Here is a 19262-nt window from a genome sequence, read left to right on the forward strand (position 1 = left end):
TTTGTTATGAAATCATATCAAACCGAATCATTCTTATTTTTCAAGATGAAATGATCGGTTTATCAGAATTAGTTCGCAAATTCAATCGCTCCAGCCAGTGCAAATTAAAGGAATTGAATTAGTGGCATCAACTCATGATGTGGTACCCCTCCACCCCCCTTCCCAAATTTAAACTTAAACCATAACTACTGGCTAGCTAGCAAGACAATATACATAATTAATGGAGCGTAGATCGATCATGATCATTACCAACAAGGTTATACATGAACTCTTGTTTGGTATGACATTTTAATTAAGGAATCCACTTTGGATCCCGAGGACTAAAGAAAGATGCCTGGACATGAGAATTAAGCAATTTAAGAGCTACTTGAGATTTGATGCACCTAGGTGTTTTATATTGGTTGATCGAGCCCCCTTGGTCGATGAACAAGTCCATCAATTTCTCAAAAGTTCCCGGCGCCACCACTCGAATCTCAAGGGGCCCTACGCACTTATCATATGCACGGCATCTTCGGTATATGTAATCAAGCTTTTCTTCCACAGCAATACAACATTCTTGGAGTACCTCGTCATGATGATCAAGTAGCAGTACTGTATGAGTAGCCGCGGCCAGGCCGTGATCATGATCTGGCTTTGATCCTTGAATGAGTTGAATTATTTCCCAATACAATACATAATGTCCAGGCAAAGTTGATGTATCCGCATAGCTAGTGTACTCCACGAGTAGGGCATTGTATGGTTCTAGCAATTTCTTGGCCACAGTGATGCTCTTGTGCAAATCCTCTTCGTTGGTTTTGTCATTGTCGATGCTGAGAAGGACATTTCTCCGACAAATGAATCGGAATTGTGGGGCTCGATTGTGGAATCCCGTCACTTGGAGCACGTCACCAATACGATAACGATATAGTCCTGATTAAAAGGTTTACCCAAACAAAAAAAAGCACTAAATATTAATAAGATCAATACAACACTATATATATATAACAACAAAATTGGCGGGGAAAAAAAAAAGACTTTCGGATTAGAATTTCAGTTTTTTGATAGTGACAGAATTTAATTATAAGATGTTCTGACCTTGATCAAGTAATTAATTAAAGAGTACTCTTTCTTACCTGCAAAGGTAGTGACCACCAATTCATAGTAACAGCCGAGCCTAACCTGCACCAGGTCGACAACCTTATCATTAGGCACCTCCTCTTCTTCCCCTACGTCCATTAACATCGTCCCATTCTCTCCCAAGGGTATAAATTCAAAATAACCCATGTTTGGCATGAGTGTAAATGCCACGTCAGCAGGGTCACACAAGGGCTTCAAGTTGACCCCAAAGTAACATTCTGACGAAGCATACATGGTGGACACCAACGGCAATTTCCAGTCGCTGTAATACCCTAAGGATGGTATGTATTGTGCCATAGAGCCAGTCACAACAGCCTCGATGTATTTAGCCCTAGGCCAAAGCTGGCACAAAACTCCCTTCCACGATGAGCGGCTGCAAATGCGCTCGATCTCGTCCGCAAGATGTGGGTTCGGTGTTGAAAGCATGCTCGACATACATGACAGGCAATTAGGATCTGTAATGGCGGGATCTAGTTGTCCAGTGCGGATGTCATTACAGAGACGAACCCAGTTACGTTCAAGGAATGAGATGGCTCGGAGAAACGCCGAGGCAAAAACTGCCCCTAGCCTTAGGACTTGGTGGCGGTGGATTAGACCCGCTAGCAGTTGGCAATACATGCTTTGGTTGCTGTCGTTGCACAGGATGGCTTGGTCTGGGCTCGTGTAATCGTTGAAAGAGTCGCGTGCTCGGCCCTTGAAGTGCTTGCTCTTGTAGTAGCTGGTGAGCACAGCCCGTGCTGGTAAACCAGAAGGAGTTGACGTTTCTGCCTTGATGAAGTAGAGATACATGGCCTTGCCCTCGTCAAGACCAGGGATACACCTAATGTCAAGAAAACAATGGAGACATTACATCCTGAATTGTCTACATAATGGCTAAAGTGGTCATAGTTGGAGATTAATAAAACTATATACTAATGCATGGACGTCGGGAGATAAAAGTGTGTAACTGATTCATGATGGGCATGATTAGATTATATAAAAATGTTCGCCGGTTAAGATCTTCTGCGATTGAGGGCATCATCTTGGGTTCTCCAGCTGAAGTCCCGGAACTGCAAGTACCGTGACATATAGAAAACATAAATATCATAGAAAACCGGAAAGCATAATTTATTCAAAAGGAGGAAATATATATATCAATGAAAGCGCTAAAAAGAGAATCAGAGAGAGAGAGAGAGAGAGAGACCTGCATAGCATTTCAGTTATAGGGTGTCCAGTAATGAGAGAGGAGTCTTCACCATTAGCAATTCTTTGGATATATGGGCGAATACCCTTGTAAGTAATGATCGGGACGTTACGCTTGAACTCTAAAATATCTTTTGATCCTTTCATATACTTACTGAGATACTCGGTTTCCCTATTTCGAGTTAAGATCTCTTTCAAGATGTTCTTTTGAACTTCATCCGCCTTCGTCGTGAGTCTCTCAATATCCTTTAATGCCTCCTCACCTTTGTACTCTAATTTCTTCCCATCCATGATGTCAGATCGATAGAGATGAGAACGATAGCAACAAAAGACAATTTGAGTTACAATATGCTTCTTGTCAAAATGTCTTAGAGGCCGAAGGGTTTATATACAATGATCAAGTTCGGCCTAGCAATTAAAATGCCTTTAGAAAATGCTCTCTCGATGGATCACTCTCTCCCACGTCATTGCAGCCCTCTTTGTTTCACAAAGGTGCTGATGCGCGCTGTGATGCATGATTCTCTCCTTTTCTTTTTTGTTCGCCCTAGAAGATGATGATCATCGATCGATGCCATTTCGTAACATGGCCCCTCACAAGCTTTTGTGATTTGATATACGTCACATCCCTCGCAAATTAATGTTTTGTATACAACTACTAGAATATTGCTTAACAACTTAAATATCTTTCTCAACTAAATTAACTTTTCCGTACCAACGAGCAAGCAAGAACATTTCGACAGCCCCCACGGCGAAGACGTGCCTATGATCCACGTAATAACTCTCACTTATCATATTAACTGTGCACATGTGCGTGTCTTAGATAAAACTTAAAGCCGTTTCAATAGTTGCACCTTCTTTGTGATATGAATGCTTTTCGCTATTTCTCTGCATGTGATGAACACAGGATCAAGACTCGGGGCGGGTTTTTTGTTTTTTTGGTTCGGCGATTGAGCACCAATCACTGACCATTTTCTTGCGTGATACACAACTAGTGCACTTAAATTGTGACTTGCATTTCGAAAAAGTATTGCAAAATACAAAAGTACACAAGTGTGTGTATATATATATATCACTACAAGAAAAAAGCTTTTTGTGTCACCTAAATTGGATGCAAAAAATACAAAATAGTTGCCAAAATTTTTTTTGCAACTATTTTATGTTTTTTACTTCCAATTTAAGTGACGCAAAAAGTCATTTTTTTTGTAGTGTATGAGAAATACTTTAACTATAAAGAATTTTTACAGAAGTACATATATAAACTAACATATCTTCATATGATATGTATGTTAGATCTATTTTATAATTTAAATATATTTTTAATCGAAATCATATCAGGCTACATCAGTTTATGTGTTTACTTTTATAAAATTTCTTTATGGCTAAATCATTGTCTCTCTCTATATATGTATTTGTGTGTGTATGTATGTTATTTATGTGTATATATTATATGACAACGACTTGACATGATATTCCAAATAGGCATATGACACATATCTGTCTGTATAATGGATAATTAATAACCTTCAGAGTTGTGTTCTACATATGCATCATGGTTATCCACATGGTTGAACTTTGTCCTCGTAAAAAGCATGGAGAAAAAAGGCAGATAAAATGAAATCTCCTTTATAGTATCTGTTCCCTCTCTCAAAACGGTATGTGACGTGTAAAGCTGTACAGAAAGAGAAAACTATACTTCCATTCATCTCAATGGGAAACGTGGTGCTTTACAAGCTGGTCTAATGCTTATTTATGAAGTAGATTGGTTTGCAAAGGAAATGCCGCTGGCTTCTATATGTGTATATATATATACGTATGTATATATATATCTTTATTAATTAAAGGACTTGTTCATGAGACTTTAATGGTGAGTACAAAATTAAGAAGAAACAACCTCAGGCGCCGTTCGATGAATTCACCTAGCTCATGAAGATCTTCTAGGGAGACAGCTAACGTCTGCGCGCAAATGATCAACAGCATCCATGTCGAGTATATAGGAAAAGAAACCAGTACTGTAACAATCCACGTACACCTTTAAATTATAAATGTAGCATTCGGTGCGGTTGGTGCTCGCCGCATCTGTGTTGAGTCTCTGCTCTTTATATATATATATATATATATATGTATGTATGTACGTACCTTTTTCCAAGTCTTGATGATCAGAAATATACAATGTATCGATCGACAAGGAATTAAGCTCTGATATAGATATATATATACATATATAAATATATATCCCCTTCCATGACAATTCAGGAAAGACGCACAGCAGCGCTGATGCAATAAAATTTTCATTTTTTTCCAGACCTGGGAAGTTTGTGATAATGGAGGAGAAAGTGAACGTACACTTTACTGGGCATCATTTTTCCATGACTAGGTGCAGCACATCGCGTGCTCTCACTCAAATCATGGTGTCCGCCAATACCTCCTTGGAAGTATTCATGACCTTGAGATCAGAGATATTTCTAACCCGACATTACAATCGTCATCAGCCCTCATGTTCTTAACGTTCTTAACTTCTTATATATATTTATATATATATATGCAGATTTGAGAGGTTTTGGATATCTAATATATATATATATATAGCAAATTAAACTTTCACAAGGAATAATTAGCTTAATAAAAGTATCATTATCCAAAACGGAAAAATGCAATGCATTTGTGCTTTTATGTTGTGTGTCCAGGTGTGATATATATATCCTTGATCTATAGCTATATATGATCCCTTTTCTGATGAAACAAAGCTGTACGCACACTAAATACTTTTGAGATCAGGAGCACTATCACAATAAGGCAAAAAGGCCGCATATATAATGCAAGATCGAGCTAGCATTTTTCTTTAATTTTGTTGTACGTCTGTTTTCTTCTTTTGTTGCAAGTAGCCTATATAATGGATCAGCGATTAACATCTTTTCGATCGATTCTGTGAGGCCAGAAAGTGAAAAAGATGTACCAAAATGAGACGTATACGTAGAAGTACGTACTAGCTAGCTAGCTTTAACAAGATGAAACCATTTATTTATTTATTTTTCTTCAGGCCAGACGTACGTCTAGTGGGTTCTGTACGTAATTAGTTAATGACGTGTACATTTCCTGAATAAGCATATAATATACATCTTTTCGATCGAGCATGACACAGACACATAAGCAACACTCAATTTACACTTTCACTTTTCACTAGTACGCTCCATGATCACATGGAATTAGTGGTTGTGATCATATGGCAAAGAGATATGCATTGTTTCTGACCAAATTCAATGCTGTAATTAATTATTTCACTTTGGACATTTTTATTTTGGTGTTCATGGAATCCATTCTTCATGTGTCTTCTCATAAGATGTACTTTGCTAGCTAGCTTTTAATGAGTATAATGATGAATAGATCATCTGCATTTACAACGTCCCATCCATTTGCCTTATTTGTTGGCTTTAATTATTAGTTCCATGAGATCATGATCAACAATTTAATTTGGACAAAGAGTGCTAGTTCAAGATCGATGTAGGAGCTCGATCTTGATCTGTTAAAGCTACATGTAAAGCATTCACGCATGTTTTGTCAATTAGTGTACGACAAGTGTACAAAAACTTTACATGATATAGCAGCTAGGACCTGATCAAGTGTTTTCAGGTTTTGGTAATGAAGCCATCCCAAAACAAAGCCAATTTGCTTTAAATGGTAATTTGGGGTTTGCAATGCGAGACCTATTCATGGTACTTTGGTGCACTTTTTGCGTCGTGAGGCAAGTCTTCCTCATGTATTCATTTATGCTAAACAAAGTATATATATAGATATATATATATTTGATCATGATCTCTCAGATAACAAACAAAAATTAATGGTAGTATCCAAACCTATATATGGCTGGTTCTCCTTTCTGTATCGGGGTCCCAAACATGCAAACTAGATGGCCGGTGTGCTTCTCTAATTAGATCGATCCTAGCACTCCATACAATGAACATTCGGGGGGTTCTTTAATATTAATATATAACCATTCTGTCAACCAACTTTGCCAACATATATATGCACGCTCCTACATATATAGACGCATTGGACCAGTACGTACGATTAAACGCGCGGGTCTTGTGCAACATCTAGGACGCAATTGAGTATGGCTAATTTTCTCCATGTGAAATTGCTCTTGAAGTTGCTTTCTATGGTCGACTCAGATTGGGATGGTAACGGCCAGATGATTGAAAATCAACGACTAGCTTTAATATCTTAATTTCTTGATTCTGTCTTATCTCATTGAGAGTTAAAAAGCAAGGGCTGTCTCTCGCTCAAGCACGTACGAGGCGGGCAAAGTACTGTTCTATGGCTGTGGCAATAGCCAAACTATACTTGCTTCCAGTGCTCGATCTAATTTATTTAGTTGAAGATTAAGATTGCTAATTCTCTAGCTACCAAGCGTTCTATACATCGACAATATATACTAGCTAGCAAGCTAGTGTGTATTGCTCTAGCTACTAGCTAGCTTCTAATCTTGTTTCAGTTCCTCTTCGGAACGGTCATGCCGTTCTCAACACTTAAACGGCAACCAATAACAGCCCGACACGTCAGCGGGCTTCATCTTAATTCCATGCAGCACACGACAGGAGATAGCCCAATAGATTTTGTAAAAACAGAGGGAAAATCATTCCCGGTTCCCTCAACGTCGCAGTCTTCACTCACGTCATCCGTCGCACTGCAGCCCGTCGCAGCCTCCAGTTCACACCGTCGGCAACCTCCACCTCAACCCGTCGTAGCATTCACTTCCGGCCCAAAAATCACGTCGCACACTTCAGCCTCAGCCCGTCGCACATGGTCGGTTTTGCATCCAAAAAATTATTGTTTCCAGATTTATGTTCATCTTGTTTTCAGATCTATTACGTTTTGGGTTTTATTTCGTCTCACATTCAGTCGATCTGTAAAGCCATTATAAGTTATTATTGTAATCTTGAATCTGATGTCATACGCTTGACAGATTTATTGGATGTAAACTCCATTTCCAGATTCGGTGTGGATGATTTGAAATAAAATCCCAAATAATATTTGGGTCGGTGTGTTTGTTCATCCTTATGTTGTGAATATTGTTTTAGCAAAATGGAGTCATACACTCTGTTATAGGGCTTTGATTTGAAAGGTAAAAAACATCCCATTTTAGTTGTTCATCACTGCTAAATCCACTTAAGGTATATATCAGTGTTAAAAAAAAAAAATTAGTCGGCCATCTAAATCATTAAAAGAGGATTGTTGGAATTTTCATCTTGTTGAAAATTTATTTTGGCATGTGGTTGGTGGAGGTTGGAATCTAACATGGCGTTAATTATAATGCATATATGCACGTCAAATTCATTAACTGTTATGCTTCTATGTTTTTTTTTACAACAGAAATTTTTATTACAAGAATTGCTATGCTTCTATATTTATAACAGAAATATTTATTGCTAGAATTGCTATGCTTCTATATTTATAACAGAAAATTTCTTTACAAGAATTGTTATCCTTTTTTATATTTTTTTGTAGGATTTTCTGTCAAGTTCGGATAGTGATGAAGTTGAGATCATGATGAGTAGAAATTATCCTGAAGTTGAAGATGTTAGTAGTGATGTTGAAATTGGAGTAGAACAAAATGATATGAATGTGGGTGTGGGAGACTGTGTGAATGAGGGAGATTAAGTGAATGTGGAAGAGCGAGATCAAGCGGTGGAAGATGGAGTTAATGTGGAAGTGGAAGTAGAAGATGGAGATGAAGTCAATAAGATTTCCAGTTCGAGTAGTAGTCTTATTGAACCATTCGTTGGGAAGGAATTTGATGAGGTTGAAGATGCTCAAGCATTTTACAAGGCGTATGCAAGACGAACGGGTTTTGCAATGAGGACCAACCATACTTGATTATCAAAGGATGATAGAAAACTAATTCTAGTAGAGTATGTTTGCTCAAGGGAAGGATTTCGGCGTGAAAGTCGGAAGCAAATAGAACGGAGAATCCCTGAACCTGCAGAGACAAAGATTGGGTGTAAAGCAACGATGTGTATAAAAAAAGATTGTCAAAAGTGGACAGTATGCAAGTTCATCCGCGAACACAACCATGAGCTACTTACACCGAGAAGCACTAGTTTGCTTCGTGGACATAGAGGCGTAACACGTGTCCAAAAAAAAACTCATTCTCACTTTGAATGAGTCCGGTGTACCAACAAGGAAGATAATGTCGGTGTTGAGCAAAGAATCAGGTGGTGATTTTAATGTTGGATGCATTGGTAAGGACGTCGAGAATTTTTTGGGAAATAAAAGAAGGAAATTGTTTGAAGAAGGAGATGCACAAAGATTGTATGCGTACTTTCTTGATAGGCAGTGTAAAGAACCTGGGTTTGTGTATTCCATGCAAGTTGATGAGAATGGGTGTATGGGAAGTTGTTTTTGGGCAGATGCAAGATCAAGGGCCGCATATCAATATTTTGGAGATGTGGTCACGTTTGATGTGACTTACTTGACAAATATCTATAAGATGCCGTTCGTGCCATTTTCAGGGGTGAATCATCATCACCAAACTATAATGTTCGGTTGTGCATTGTTAGTTAATGAAACAGTTGAATCCTATATTTGGCTATTGAGAACTTGGCAAGAGGCAATGCTTGGGCGTGCCCCTTCAACCATAATTACTGATGATGATAAGGCGATGGCGAAGGCCATTAGTGAGGTCCTCCCAAATACAACCCATAGGTTGTGCCTGTGGCATATTTTACAGAAATTCCCAGAACATTTGGCACATGTGTATAACAAGTTTCCGGACTTTCAAAAATAGTTCCGTCATTGTATCCATGAGACAATAACTGTTGATGAGTTTGAGCAGGAGTGGAGTTCAATACTAGCGAAGTATGGTCTAGTGGATAATGATTGGCTGCAAAATCTTTACAACCGAAGGGATAAGTGGGTTCCAGCTTACTTGCGAACCACGTTTTGTGCTGGTATGTCAACAACCCAAAGGAGCGAGAGCATGAATAAATTTTTCAAAGATTATGTTCGTTCGAGTACAATGGTGAGCGATTTTGTGCATCAATACGAGAAAGCCTTAGATGCACGTTATTTCAAGGAGAAAGAGAAGGACGTGTGCACAAAATCGACACGGGCGATTATGAAAACGTTATGGAAAATTGAAAAAGATGCAGCCTCAATCTACACAAGGAAGTCTTTCATGATCTTCTAGGATGAGCTATTCAATAGCCAACGGTACATTCCAACCAAAGTTGGGAAAGATGGTGAAAGTAAGATATACGGAGTCACACAGAATGACAAAGAATATCCTATTTATCAGGTCACCTTGGATAGTGGAGAAGTGAAGGCAATATGTACTTGTCATATGTTTGAGTTTGTGGGGATTCTTTGTCGGCATATCCTATGTGTCCTTGGGAAGAAATCGAAATTAGATTTGTTGCCACATCATTATATTCTAGAGAGATGGACCATCAATGCTAAGAGTCGGACTATTCTTGACATACCAACTTCTGATGGGCATGTAATGAGACAAGATGATCCAATGTTGAGAAAAAGTAAATTGATGATGCAATTCTATGATATTGCCGAACTTGGCTCACAATCAATCCAAAAATGTCAACACCTCTCTCTTGCCTTAGACAAGGTCCACAAGGAGTTACTGTCAATGGAACAAGTTGAAGGAGAAAAAAATTTGGAAGATGAAAACATGTCATTGAATGATTCACAAATGTTCAAATCACAAGTCGTATCAAATTTTTCACAAGTTTTACAAGATCCTCCACGGGTGGCAACTAAAGGCCGACCGAAATCGTTGAGAGCAAAAAACCCAAAGGAGACTCAAACCGCGAAGAAAAGGCGTTGTAGCATCTGCAAGATTGAGGGTCATGCTAAGAACAACTGTCCTTCAGTGAGGTTGTAAGATAGTTTGAAAATTTGTGTTGTAAATTTTTCATTCTTATTTCAATAAATTTTTGACAGGTTTATTATCTTTTATGTAGGGATATTGGAAATACAACTGGTAACATATCACAAAGCTTGGACCCGTCAGTTCAAAAATGAGGTTGGTAAAACAAGTTGGTGTTTTATACTATTTCAAGGATTGAGGAACTTGGAATGGTTTTTTTATTATGCTGAGTGATTCAAATTGGCATGTTGAAGGTTAATTTATTGTGAGTATAACATTTTTTTTTACTGTTACAGTTAATAGTGTTGACGAAGCACTAGGTTGCATTTGAGGAAGAACATGGAGGATTGCGGTTCAAAGGCAGTTGGAATTGATTTCCAGAATGTTATACTCATGTTCAGTTTTATTTCGATTATCGTGTTTCAGTTTCAGTTTTTTATTTTTTTTGTGCCTGTGGCAAATTTGAATCTGGTTATGTATGTTATATTTGAAGCTGGGAAGGTTAAGACAATATTAAGTTCAATGGGAAGTTGTAATAGATTGACAGTTAACAGTCATTGTAATGGAAATGAATTGGTTTTGACATGGAGGATTGAAAACATGTCTGAATCTGGAAATGATTTAGTTTTACTTGGAGCATGTATTTTCAGCATGTATGTTGAAGGTAAGATTCTGCATGTTTGAGCATGTATTTTTCAGCATGTTTGATTTAGTTTTCAGCATGTAAATTCCAAGATTCTGCAAGTCTATGTATTTTCAGCATGTACATGGCAAGATTCTGCAAGTTGGTATATTGTTGGATGTAAATGGCAAGATTCTGCAAGTTGGTGTATTTTCAGCAACTTGCGGTTCACAGGTTTCATTACATGTTTAGACCTGTAATGGAAATGATTGACAGATTTGATTTCATAAGAAGCAAACATGTAATGCTAATGATTTCCAGATTTGATTTCCAGATTAGTAAAACCAGATATAAGAAACAGTTTTAGATTCACATGTAGAGATTACACGATCATGTCAACTTCAGAAGTACATCATTACATTTCCAAAGTACAAGCCAAAAAACCAAGCTAAGTATCATTACATTTCCAAAATACATTTTCAACATTACAAGCTAAGTATCATTACAAGTCGGAAATAAGTTCAACATTACAAGCTAAGTATCAGTACAGATCCAAAATAAGCTAAGTATTACATCATTACAATGGCAGAGGTACATTCTTCTCCAGAACCAAAATTATTACAGCCAATATCAGCACAAAACAAGTCCATGACAAATATAAAGCTTTTAAGGTTCCCTTATACTTCTTCTCCATATGCTTGAATTTGGCTTCTTCAGTCATTGCGCGTTCTTTCATTATTAAAGAGTTCCTTCTTTGAGCTAGATCCAACGTCATCTTGCAACATGTGTTTAGTTCCATTTCAAGATCGATCCATTGAAAAAATTCACATTGCTTGTTGATCTTGTAATTTGGGCAGTTGTAAAACCGCCTGCCAAAACTAGTAGCCTTGCCTGAAATCCTAAGCTTGGATGGAATCCCACAGTAGCAAAATGGACGCTCGAAACTGGCACTACTCTCACTGGCACTACTATCATCGTATTTCATTTTCTGTCGATTCTGGATCACTAGGAGCCCAAGTAAAGGTGGTTTTATTGCAACTACTGCAAGCAAATATTGGAAGAAAATATTGTATCAAATTTGAGGAACAAGGCAGATTCTAAGTAATAAAGCAAGTAGTTAATGCAAGCAAAAGGAGAAAAGGTTGGACAGTGTGATTTTGAGGAACAGATTCTAAGATATTTAGCAACTACTGAAAGCAAAGTAATAACGCACAGTGAAGATTCAGCACTGAGGAACTGGGTAGATTCTAAGACAAAAGCAACTACTTCAGCAAATTAATACATATCATACTAAATAACATATCATAAAGCACAAGTTACCTTAATTAGTACAGAAGATTCAAAGAACATGACCAAACAAATGTCCTTCAGCTAAATAATATGTACCTTGCTAATTGAAAGAGTATTAAAAGTAAATTAACACAGAATGAATGAATTAAACAGATTTCATAAGAAGATTCACACTCAAAATAGATAATGATTGATATATCATAAACAAATAAATGACTCAGACTACAACAGTTTATCTTACTTGCACAAACAAATAATGATTGATATATCATATACAACCAAAGCACACGTTACCTTAATTAGTACAGAAGATTCAAACCCCATGACCAAACAAATGTCCTTCAGCTAAATAATAAGTACCAGGCTAATTGAAAGAGTATTAACAGTAAATTAAGGTATTGTATGAATTAAACAGATTTCATAAGAAGATTCACACTCAAATGGCAAAATGATTGATATATCATAAGTAAATAAATGACCAAGACTACAACAGTTTATCTTACTTGCACAAACAAATAATGATTGATATATCATATACAACCAAAGCACAAGTTACCTTAATTAGTACAGAAGATTCAAAGAACATGACCAAACAAATGTCCTTCAGCTAAATAATAAGTACCAGGCTAATTGAAAGAGTATTAACAGTAAATTAACAGTGAATGAATGAATTAAACAGATTTCATAAGAAGATTCACACTCAAATGGCAAAATGATTGACATATCATATACAAATAAATGACGAAGACTACAACAGTTTATCTTACTTGCACAAACAGATAATGATTGATATATTATATACAAATAAATGACTTTGCCCCTGAGGTTTGGAAGCAACTGAACAGAGCATGTACAAAACCCACATCCATGGACCAGAAAAAGCTCAACAAAACAACCAAATTTATGTTCAACAACTACCACCAATATAAGGGAAATCCTTTGGGGATTGCTAAAACCATCTATTCTATCCATATAAAATAAATTATTGGGCTCTTACAAACAAAATACAGTATAGAAAATTTATATAAAATCTACAACTACAAGCACGAACATGGTTGTTCAACATTCATCCTAAGCATAAATCAAATGCAAACAAAATATAGAAAATGGAAATGATTGTACAAATACAACAAGGAAAGGAGCTAGCAATCAGAAGTATCAACAAACCCAACAATGAGAAACAAATGGTATTTCGTATCAGGGGCTCTGTTCTGGTTCGATGGGAGGGAAGGGGTAGGGGTTAGGGCAGTTGTAGAGGAAGAGGAATCGGGAAAGAGGGGGGTGAGGGTTAGGGCTCGAGGGAGAGGAATCGGGAAGGAGGGGGGTGAGGGTTAGGGCTCGAGGGAGAGGAATCGAGAAGGAGGGGGGTGAGGGTTAGGGCTCGTGGGAGAGGAATCGGGAAGGAGGGGGTGAGGGTTCGACTGAGAGGAATCGGGAAGGAAGGGGGTGAGGGGGTGAGGGTTCGACTGAGAGAAATCGGGAAGGAAGGGGGTGAGGGGCTAGGGCTCGACTGAGACGAATCGGGAAGGAAGGGGGTGAGGGGGTGAGGGGCTAGGGCTCGACTGAGGGAGAGGATGGTGGAGACGTCGCAGGAGGGAACGAGGAGGGCTAGGGGCCAGGGCTCGAGGGGGAGGGGCTCGAGGGAGAAGGGAGCGGGGAGAGGGGAGAGGAGAGGTCGGGGGAGGGAAGTTGGGAATACCAGGTTGAATGCATTGCGGTCACATGGTATGGCAATGAGGTGTCTACGTGGCATGATTTTATTGGATGTCGTTTTTCAAATTAGACCGGCGTGACCGGCAGGAAGATATTCTCATCTTGTTTTCTATATTAGGAAAAATTATCTAGAAATTGAATATCGATCACTTTATAATTAGAGAATAAGTGGCGAACAAGGACGTTGAGATTTGTCATATTTCCAACATCGACTAGCTAGCTAGCTAGGTTGCCAATGTCTTCACAAAGGATTTTTGAATTATTTTTCTGTTTGTTTTTTTCTTTTTACACTTAAGTCACGCAGCTCGTACCTAATTCAATTATCCTATATATGTATATTGGTTTGTTAGTTTAATTTCATGTATATTGACAAGTCATGTACAGATGATCAAACTTTAATTTATATGTAGCGAAATATATATTTCAGGTTTTGGTAACGAATTAGCCAATTGGAAGAAACCCAATTTTTTTTACGAGTTTTACACAGAACAACATCATATATATATATGCACGTACATGGTCCGATTGATCTTCTTCTTCCTTAGTAAAACGAAGGGGAGAATAACTTGCATATCTCGAACAAGTAGATATATAGATCATATACTAGACTAGCTATATAACGTGCGAGTTGTGGAGCCACAACTTATAATCACTACAACATTTTGTGGCTTATTCCACAGAGGAGAGTGGTCAGAAAAAACTAAGATTAAGTGGCAAAAAATTTTTGCCCACCAAAATCGTTTGTGGGGACGTTCGTGGCATATAATAAGTGGCAAATACTATTTTGCCACAAAATTTTTTTTTCATGGGAAAAGATACATTTTTTCCACGAAATGAATTTGTGGTAAAAATTATTTTGGCCCATGGCAAAAGCTGCTTGGATTTAAGCCCTTGTGGTCCTTTAAGTTTATTTACCCACTAATCTCTTTGGTTGGAAATAATACAATTCCCACGATGATATTCATGTATAATATGGTGACATAAAATTTTTTGTGATGTATCTTGTTGTGCCAAAAACATGTTTGCAATAGACTTCATGGTGCCAATTATATCACAAAATGAATTATAGTTGTCAAAGTCCATTTTTTTCCCACCATCTTGTATGATTGCTAATGTTCATTTTTCATTAAAGTCTACAATTTGGTGGCAAATACGCAATAGCTACTGAGCATATAGTGGAAAAATGTATTTGCCACGAATAATCATAACAAATAGTCTAATATAGGCTTAAATAAATATATTCCAACATTAGAGATCAAAATTGACAATTATAACAATTTAAAAAAAAATATAAGAAAAGTTTACATTTGTTTTTACAAACTTGACCATTCTCAATACATTCAATTTTAGAAAGCAATACCAAATCATGCTTTACAAACTCAAAACTGCTCCATCACAAAATCCCAACACTTCAAAATAATTCATCTTTATCCAACTCCATTCCATGCTCAAACATCAACACAAATGAAGCCAAGTTACCTGTAAAATAATGGATGTCTAATCAGCTTGACCTACAAAAACCATAACTGAGAAATGCTTGCTGGAAACTTTCAAAAAGATAAAATGACATGAAGAAGAAATCATCTGCATGGAGAAGAAATCATAAGCAGTAGTTAATCGGGGTGAGACATATGGCCTGTATGAGTCTCCAATGATACCTAAACTAAAAAGGGTATGCATGCATGTGAGTAGGTTCTTCCATTTTTAATCAAATAGAAGCAATATATGTGCCATGGAGGCCCTAGATTTGGTCTGAAAGGCAAGCATGCATGGATGTTTCATGTTTAGAAAAATAGCACAAGGGTGACAATCTCACCACGGACAGCATACTCACATTTGATTCCTTCTACAGGTATACTATCTCTCATACTCCTAGAGTGATTTATTTTTTGTATTTTCTAGCAAATTACCCAAACCTATTTACGGAAATAGACATATCATTTTTTTTTTTGATAAGTAAGGGAAATAGACATATCATACCATATGGAAAGTCTAGAATCTCTCATTTTGATAATTACTGTTAGTAGTCTATATAAATGACAGGAAACTAACCGAATCTACTGATGAGATAAAGAAAACACTAATACTCTAACAAGTAAATAACTCAAGTAAAATAAAATGCACACATCTATTAAAGTTAGCAAATTCAAACAGGGAAATAAAAATATTGTATAATAGTTTTCTGCCAACTTACACAATATATTGATTTTTTCTTCACACAATGGTCAATACTGATTCTAGAAGTCATTTGCATAACCACGAGTTCCTTTCCTTCCTAACCACGAGTTCCTCATCTTTACTATAATTAAAACAGGGGCCTCTCTAAGATTTGCAAACCCTAATTTGTATATCTCTTATAACTTTTGCAAACCCCCTAGCCCGTGGAGATTTAATGGGCAACACACAAAAATTAGGTACATAGTATTGAGCAGGTAAATATAAACAGACACACCAAGAGGATTACAAAATCAGCAGGTAAATTAGGTACTCTAGTAATTGGGCGCAACAAATATATACATCTTAAAGTGACTTAGCCAACAAGATTTTTCATGCACATTTATATTGCTATACAATTCCTAGTAAAAAAAACCAAATGAAATGAACTTGAAAAATATAAACAGACACACCAAGAGGATACCAAAATCGTGAGCATTGAATACAAGTCATTCTGCACTACTAATTGAGACCCTCATAATCACAAAGAAATGGACAACAGACAGAGTTTGAACCTGCAGAACAAAAACAAACGCACCTCAGTTCCAACGAGCTTACAGATCAAAACAAAAAACATAGCTTTATACCTACAACTGTTAGCCATTAACTAAATCCTACAACTACAAAACAGAGCTTACATACAAAAAAAGATGAGCAAAACATGAGGCTAATCATTTCTAATAAGATGAGAAAAACATGAGGCAAAAACCGGAAGCCGTGAAATTCAACAAAGACCAAATCCAACAAAGGCTTCAAAGGTGGCGGATCGGGGCTGGGGAAGGGTGGTTTGGGTTGCTAGAGAACCGGTAATGAAGTGGTGAGAAGATGGTGGCCAATGGTGGTGCGACGGCGGCGCAGGGAGGATTTTGGGCCGCGGCTTGCAACCTTGCGTGGAGGAGCTTGGCGGCGCGAGAGGGGCTGAAAATAGAGGGGTGAGGTCGCCAGTTAATGGGGAAGAGAATGGAAGCAACGGCGACAGAAATGGGCGGCGCACGGCGGCTCAACAACCAACAACCCAAATGGGTTTCGCAACGCCAACGGGGAGGAGAGAGAGAGAGCGTGGGGAAGAGAGGTTGGGGTGGGGGAGGTTGTCGGAGTGTGGGGGAGCTGTTGGGCTGGGCGGTGTCGTCGGACGGCAGCACACGGCGTGACTGGGTGGAGGAGGTTGGCAACGGACGGAGATCTTGGCTGGGTCGCACACGGGCTAGGGGAGAAATGAGGAGGAGAAAAAGAAAAAGAAAGAAGAAAAAAGAAAGAAGAAAGAAAACAAAAACAAAAAAAGAGAAAAATATGTAGAGATTTTTGCTGCAAGTAATATTCATGGAAATTATTTATTTAATAGTGGGTAAAAACAATAAGCCACGGTGACTAGGGTATAAATTAAACAATTTTTTATGACGACTTCAATTTATGGTAAAAAGACAATTTAACTCGTTACAATTGATTTTTTTCCACTAAAAATTCATATGCTGTCCATTTTTATTATCCATGATATAAGTTGGTCACAAAAATTACGGACGTGATAGGAATAAATATTTTGCCATCAAACATTATCGACCAAGACAATCTCATGGAAAAATGTCTATATTTATTCTCTCCAAATATTTTGGTGGCAAAATGTCACTTTTTTCCACGAAAGTAAGTTATAGAAAAAGAACTCGTGGCAAAAGCCACAAAATGTTGTAGTGAATATATAACTATGCACGCATTGTAGTTGATTATTTTAACTATAGCACGATATCTAGACTCATATTAGTCATATCTTTGAAATCTTATTGGTGATATTATATATATATATATATATACACACACACACACACACACACAACACAAGAAAAATGAACATTTATGATATGTTATTTGTAATGAAAATGACTATTTATGACGAGAATATACTCATCATTCTAACAGGAAATAATTTTCTTATAGTTATATCTATAGTTGTATCTATTGTATATTAGGTCCACATCATGTCAAAGGTGGGAGGATGGCGAAGTTGCATCTAGATCGAAGAACTGAGGTTGAGAAAAGGAGTAGTGCAGCATGTCATGTGCTAGCTATTTAACGATCAGTTGATTGACATGGAGGAACAAGGCTAGCTTGTCTATGACTTATGAGTCAACACATGCAGCCACCTGGCCGCACGTAGTCCTTAATTACAAAGAATCAATGTACATCTTGTTAATTAAAGATCACCTTGTTTTGTTCTGTTTAGAGCACTAGTAGTAAACTCAACAAATTCAAAATTTGTCCAAAGTTTAATTAGATTGTATAAAAAGGGGCTGTAATAAACTCAACAAAGCTACATGAGTATTTTTAGCTTTCACCAATTTCATTGATCAAATCTATTGAACTTCAACTGCTAGCCAAAATATTATTTTGACATAAAAATTTCCTCCAACATGCTATTCCTTTCACACGTTCCGCTTGAGGCACGAATTCAGTTCACGCTTTTCAATTCACTTTCGTCTTCTCTTTCACTCCTTGGCTACGCGATTTACTTGCGGTTTTTCATCTTCTTCTCAAAACATCGCAATTGGCAAGTAACTTCATTTCCATTCCCAAATTTGTCATGATTTCATCTTCGAATATGAATTTTTTTTCTCTAGAATTTGGAAAGAGGAAGTGCTAATGCAAATGATTTCTTTATTGTGGAAATTAGTGGAATGTGGATGAAGATTTTTTTTTCCTTGCGGTTTGGATAATTTCTTGGGTTACCTGGTTACCTAATTACATCAATACACTAAATATTTTTGGGAAAATGTTTCTAATGTGAATGATTTGTTGCTGCTCATAAATTTAGAGATCCGAAGCCTAGAAAAAGCGTACTATTCATCAATTTTGCTATTTATTCTTCTGTCAATAATCTTAAATCCCCCTCTCCAAACCATGGTTGCATGAGGATAGAGATACTGGCCAATTTTGAGTTGCATCTCATTCCCACGGTTAGGCCCGAATTCTACAATGGACCAACTCCTAATGAAAGCTAAATGTCAAATCTTAGATGAATTGAGATTTTGATTTGTGAGGAAAGAATATGGAGACGAAAGCAGAATTGTTGAATTGGAAAAATACTTGAATGAATTGATAATTACAGAGTACTTTGACTATATTTATACAAGGCAAAGTAAGAAATAATAGACTAACTATATTAACTAACTTTTCTTCTCCTCTTCCAGTTTGACACGTATAGCTTTAGATTTTAACTCCATTTGTTCAATCCGTGAGGCTATATTCCAACACCTCCCC

General features: G+C 37.3%; 3 protein-coding genes across 3 annotated transcripts; 2 read left to right on the plus strand and 1 right to left on the minus strand.

Annotated features, from left to right (window-relative positions):
• Positions 1–210: 210 nt before the first annotated feature.
• LOC122317459 (putative indole-3-acetic acid-amido synthetase GH3.9) lies at positions 211–3074 on the minus strand. The gene is made up of 4 exons (XM_043134567.1): positions 2300–3074; positions 2064–2165; positions 1113–1936; positions 211–909 (listed from the first exon to the last, which is right to left on the minus strand). The coding sequence occupies exons 1-4, from the start codon at positions 2587–2589 to the stop codon at positions 293–295; spliced, it is 1833 nt and encodes a 610-aa protein (XP_042990501.1). The 5' UTR covers positions 2590–3074; the 3' UTR covers positions 211–292.
• A 5408-nt stretch (positions 3075–8482) lies between these two features.
• On the plus strand, positions 8483–9481 carry LOC122316303 (protein FAR1-RELATED SEQUENCE 5-like). Its single transcript, XM_043132833.1, has 2 exons — positions 8483–8974; positions 9080–9481. The coding sequence occupies exons 1-2, from the start codon at positions 8483–8485 to the stop codon at positions 9479–9481; spliced, it is 894 nt and encodes a 297-aa protein (XP_042988767.1).
• Positions 9482–9600: 119 nt separating this feature from the next.
• LOC122314997 (protein FAR1-RELATED SEQUENCE 1-like) lies at positions 9601–10693 on the plus strand. Its single transcript, XM_043130663.1, has 3 exons — positions 9601–10182; positions 10269–10330; positions 10471–10693. Exons 1-2 carry the CDS (start codon positions 9635–9637, stop codon positions 10327–10329), a joined length of 609 nt encoding a protein of 202 aa, XP_042986597.1. The 5' UTR covers positions 9601–9634; the 3' UTR covers position 10330; positions 10471–10693.
• Positions 10694–19262: the final 8569 nt, after the last annotated feature.

Source organism: Carya illinoinensis, chromosome 7, assembly GCF_018687715.1.
Source record: "Carya illinoinensis cultivar Pawnee chromosome 7, C.illinoinensisPawnee_v1, whole genome shotgun sequence".
Classification (NCBI taxonomy): domain Eukaryota; kingdom Viridiplantae; phylum Streptophyta; class Magnoliopsida; order Fagales; family Juglandaceae; genus Carya; species Carya illinoinensis.

Bases quoted from the DNA above. Each gene is read 5' to 3' on its own strand.
- LOC122314997 (XM_043130663.1), top strand. From the start codon at position 9,635: ATGTTTGAGTTTGTGGGGATTCTTTGTCGGCATATCCTATGTGTCCTT. The intron at 10,183-10,268 runs GTTGTAAGATAG...TCTTTTATGTAG, and splicing joins AACAACTGTCCTTCAGTGAG to GGATATTGGAAATACAACTG.
- LOC122317459 (XM_043134567.1), bottom strand. From the start codon at position 2,589: ATGGATGGGAAGAAATTAGAGTACAAAGGTGAGGAGGCATTAAAGGAT. The intron at 1,937-2,063 runs GTTACACACTTT...TCTTGACATTAG, and splicing joins ATCATGCCCATCATGAATCA to GTGTATCCCTGGTCTTGACG. The intron at 910-1,112 runs GTAAGAAAGAGT...CCTTTTAATCAG, and splicing joins GGTGGTCACTACCTTTGCAG to GACTATATCGTTATCGTATT.
- LOC122316303 (XM_043132833.1), top strand. From the start codon at position 8,483: ATGTCGGTGTTGAGCAAAGAATCAGGTGGTGATTTTAATGTTGGATGC. The intron at 8,975-9,079 runs GTCCTCCCAAAT...TTTCAAAAATAG, and splicing joins TGGCGAAGGCCATTAGTGAG to TTCCGTCATTGTATCCATGA.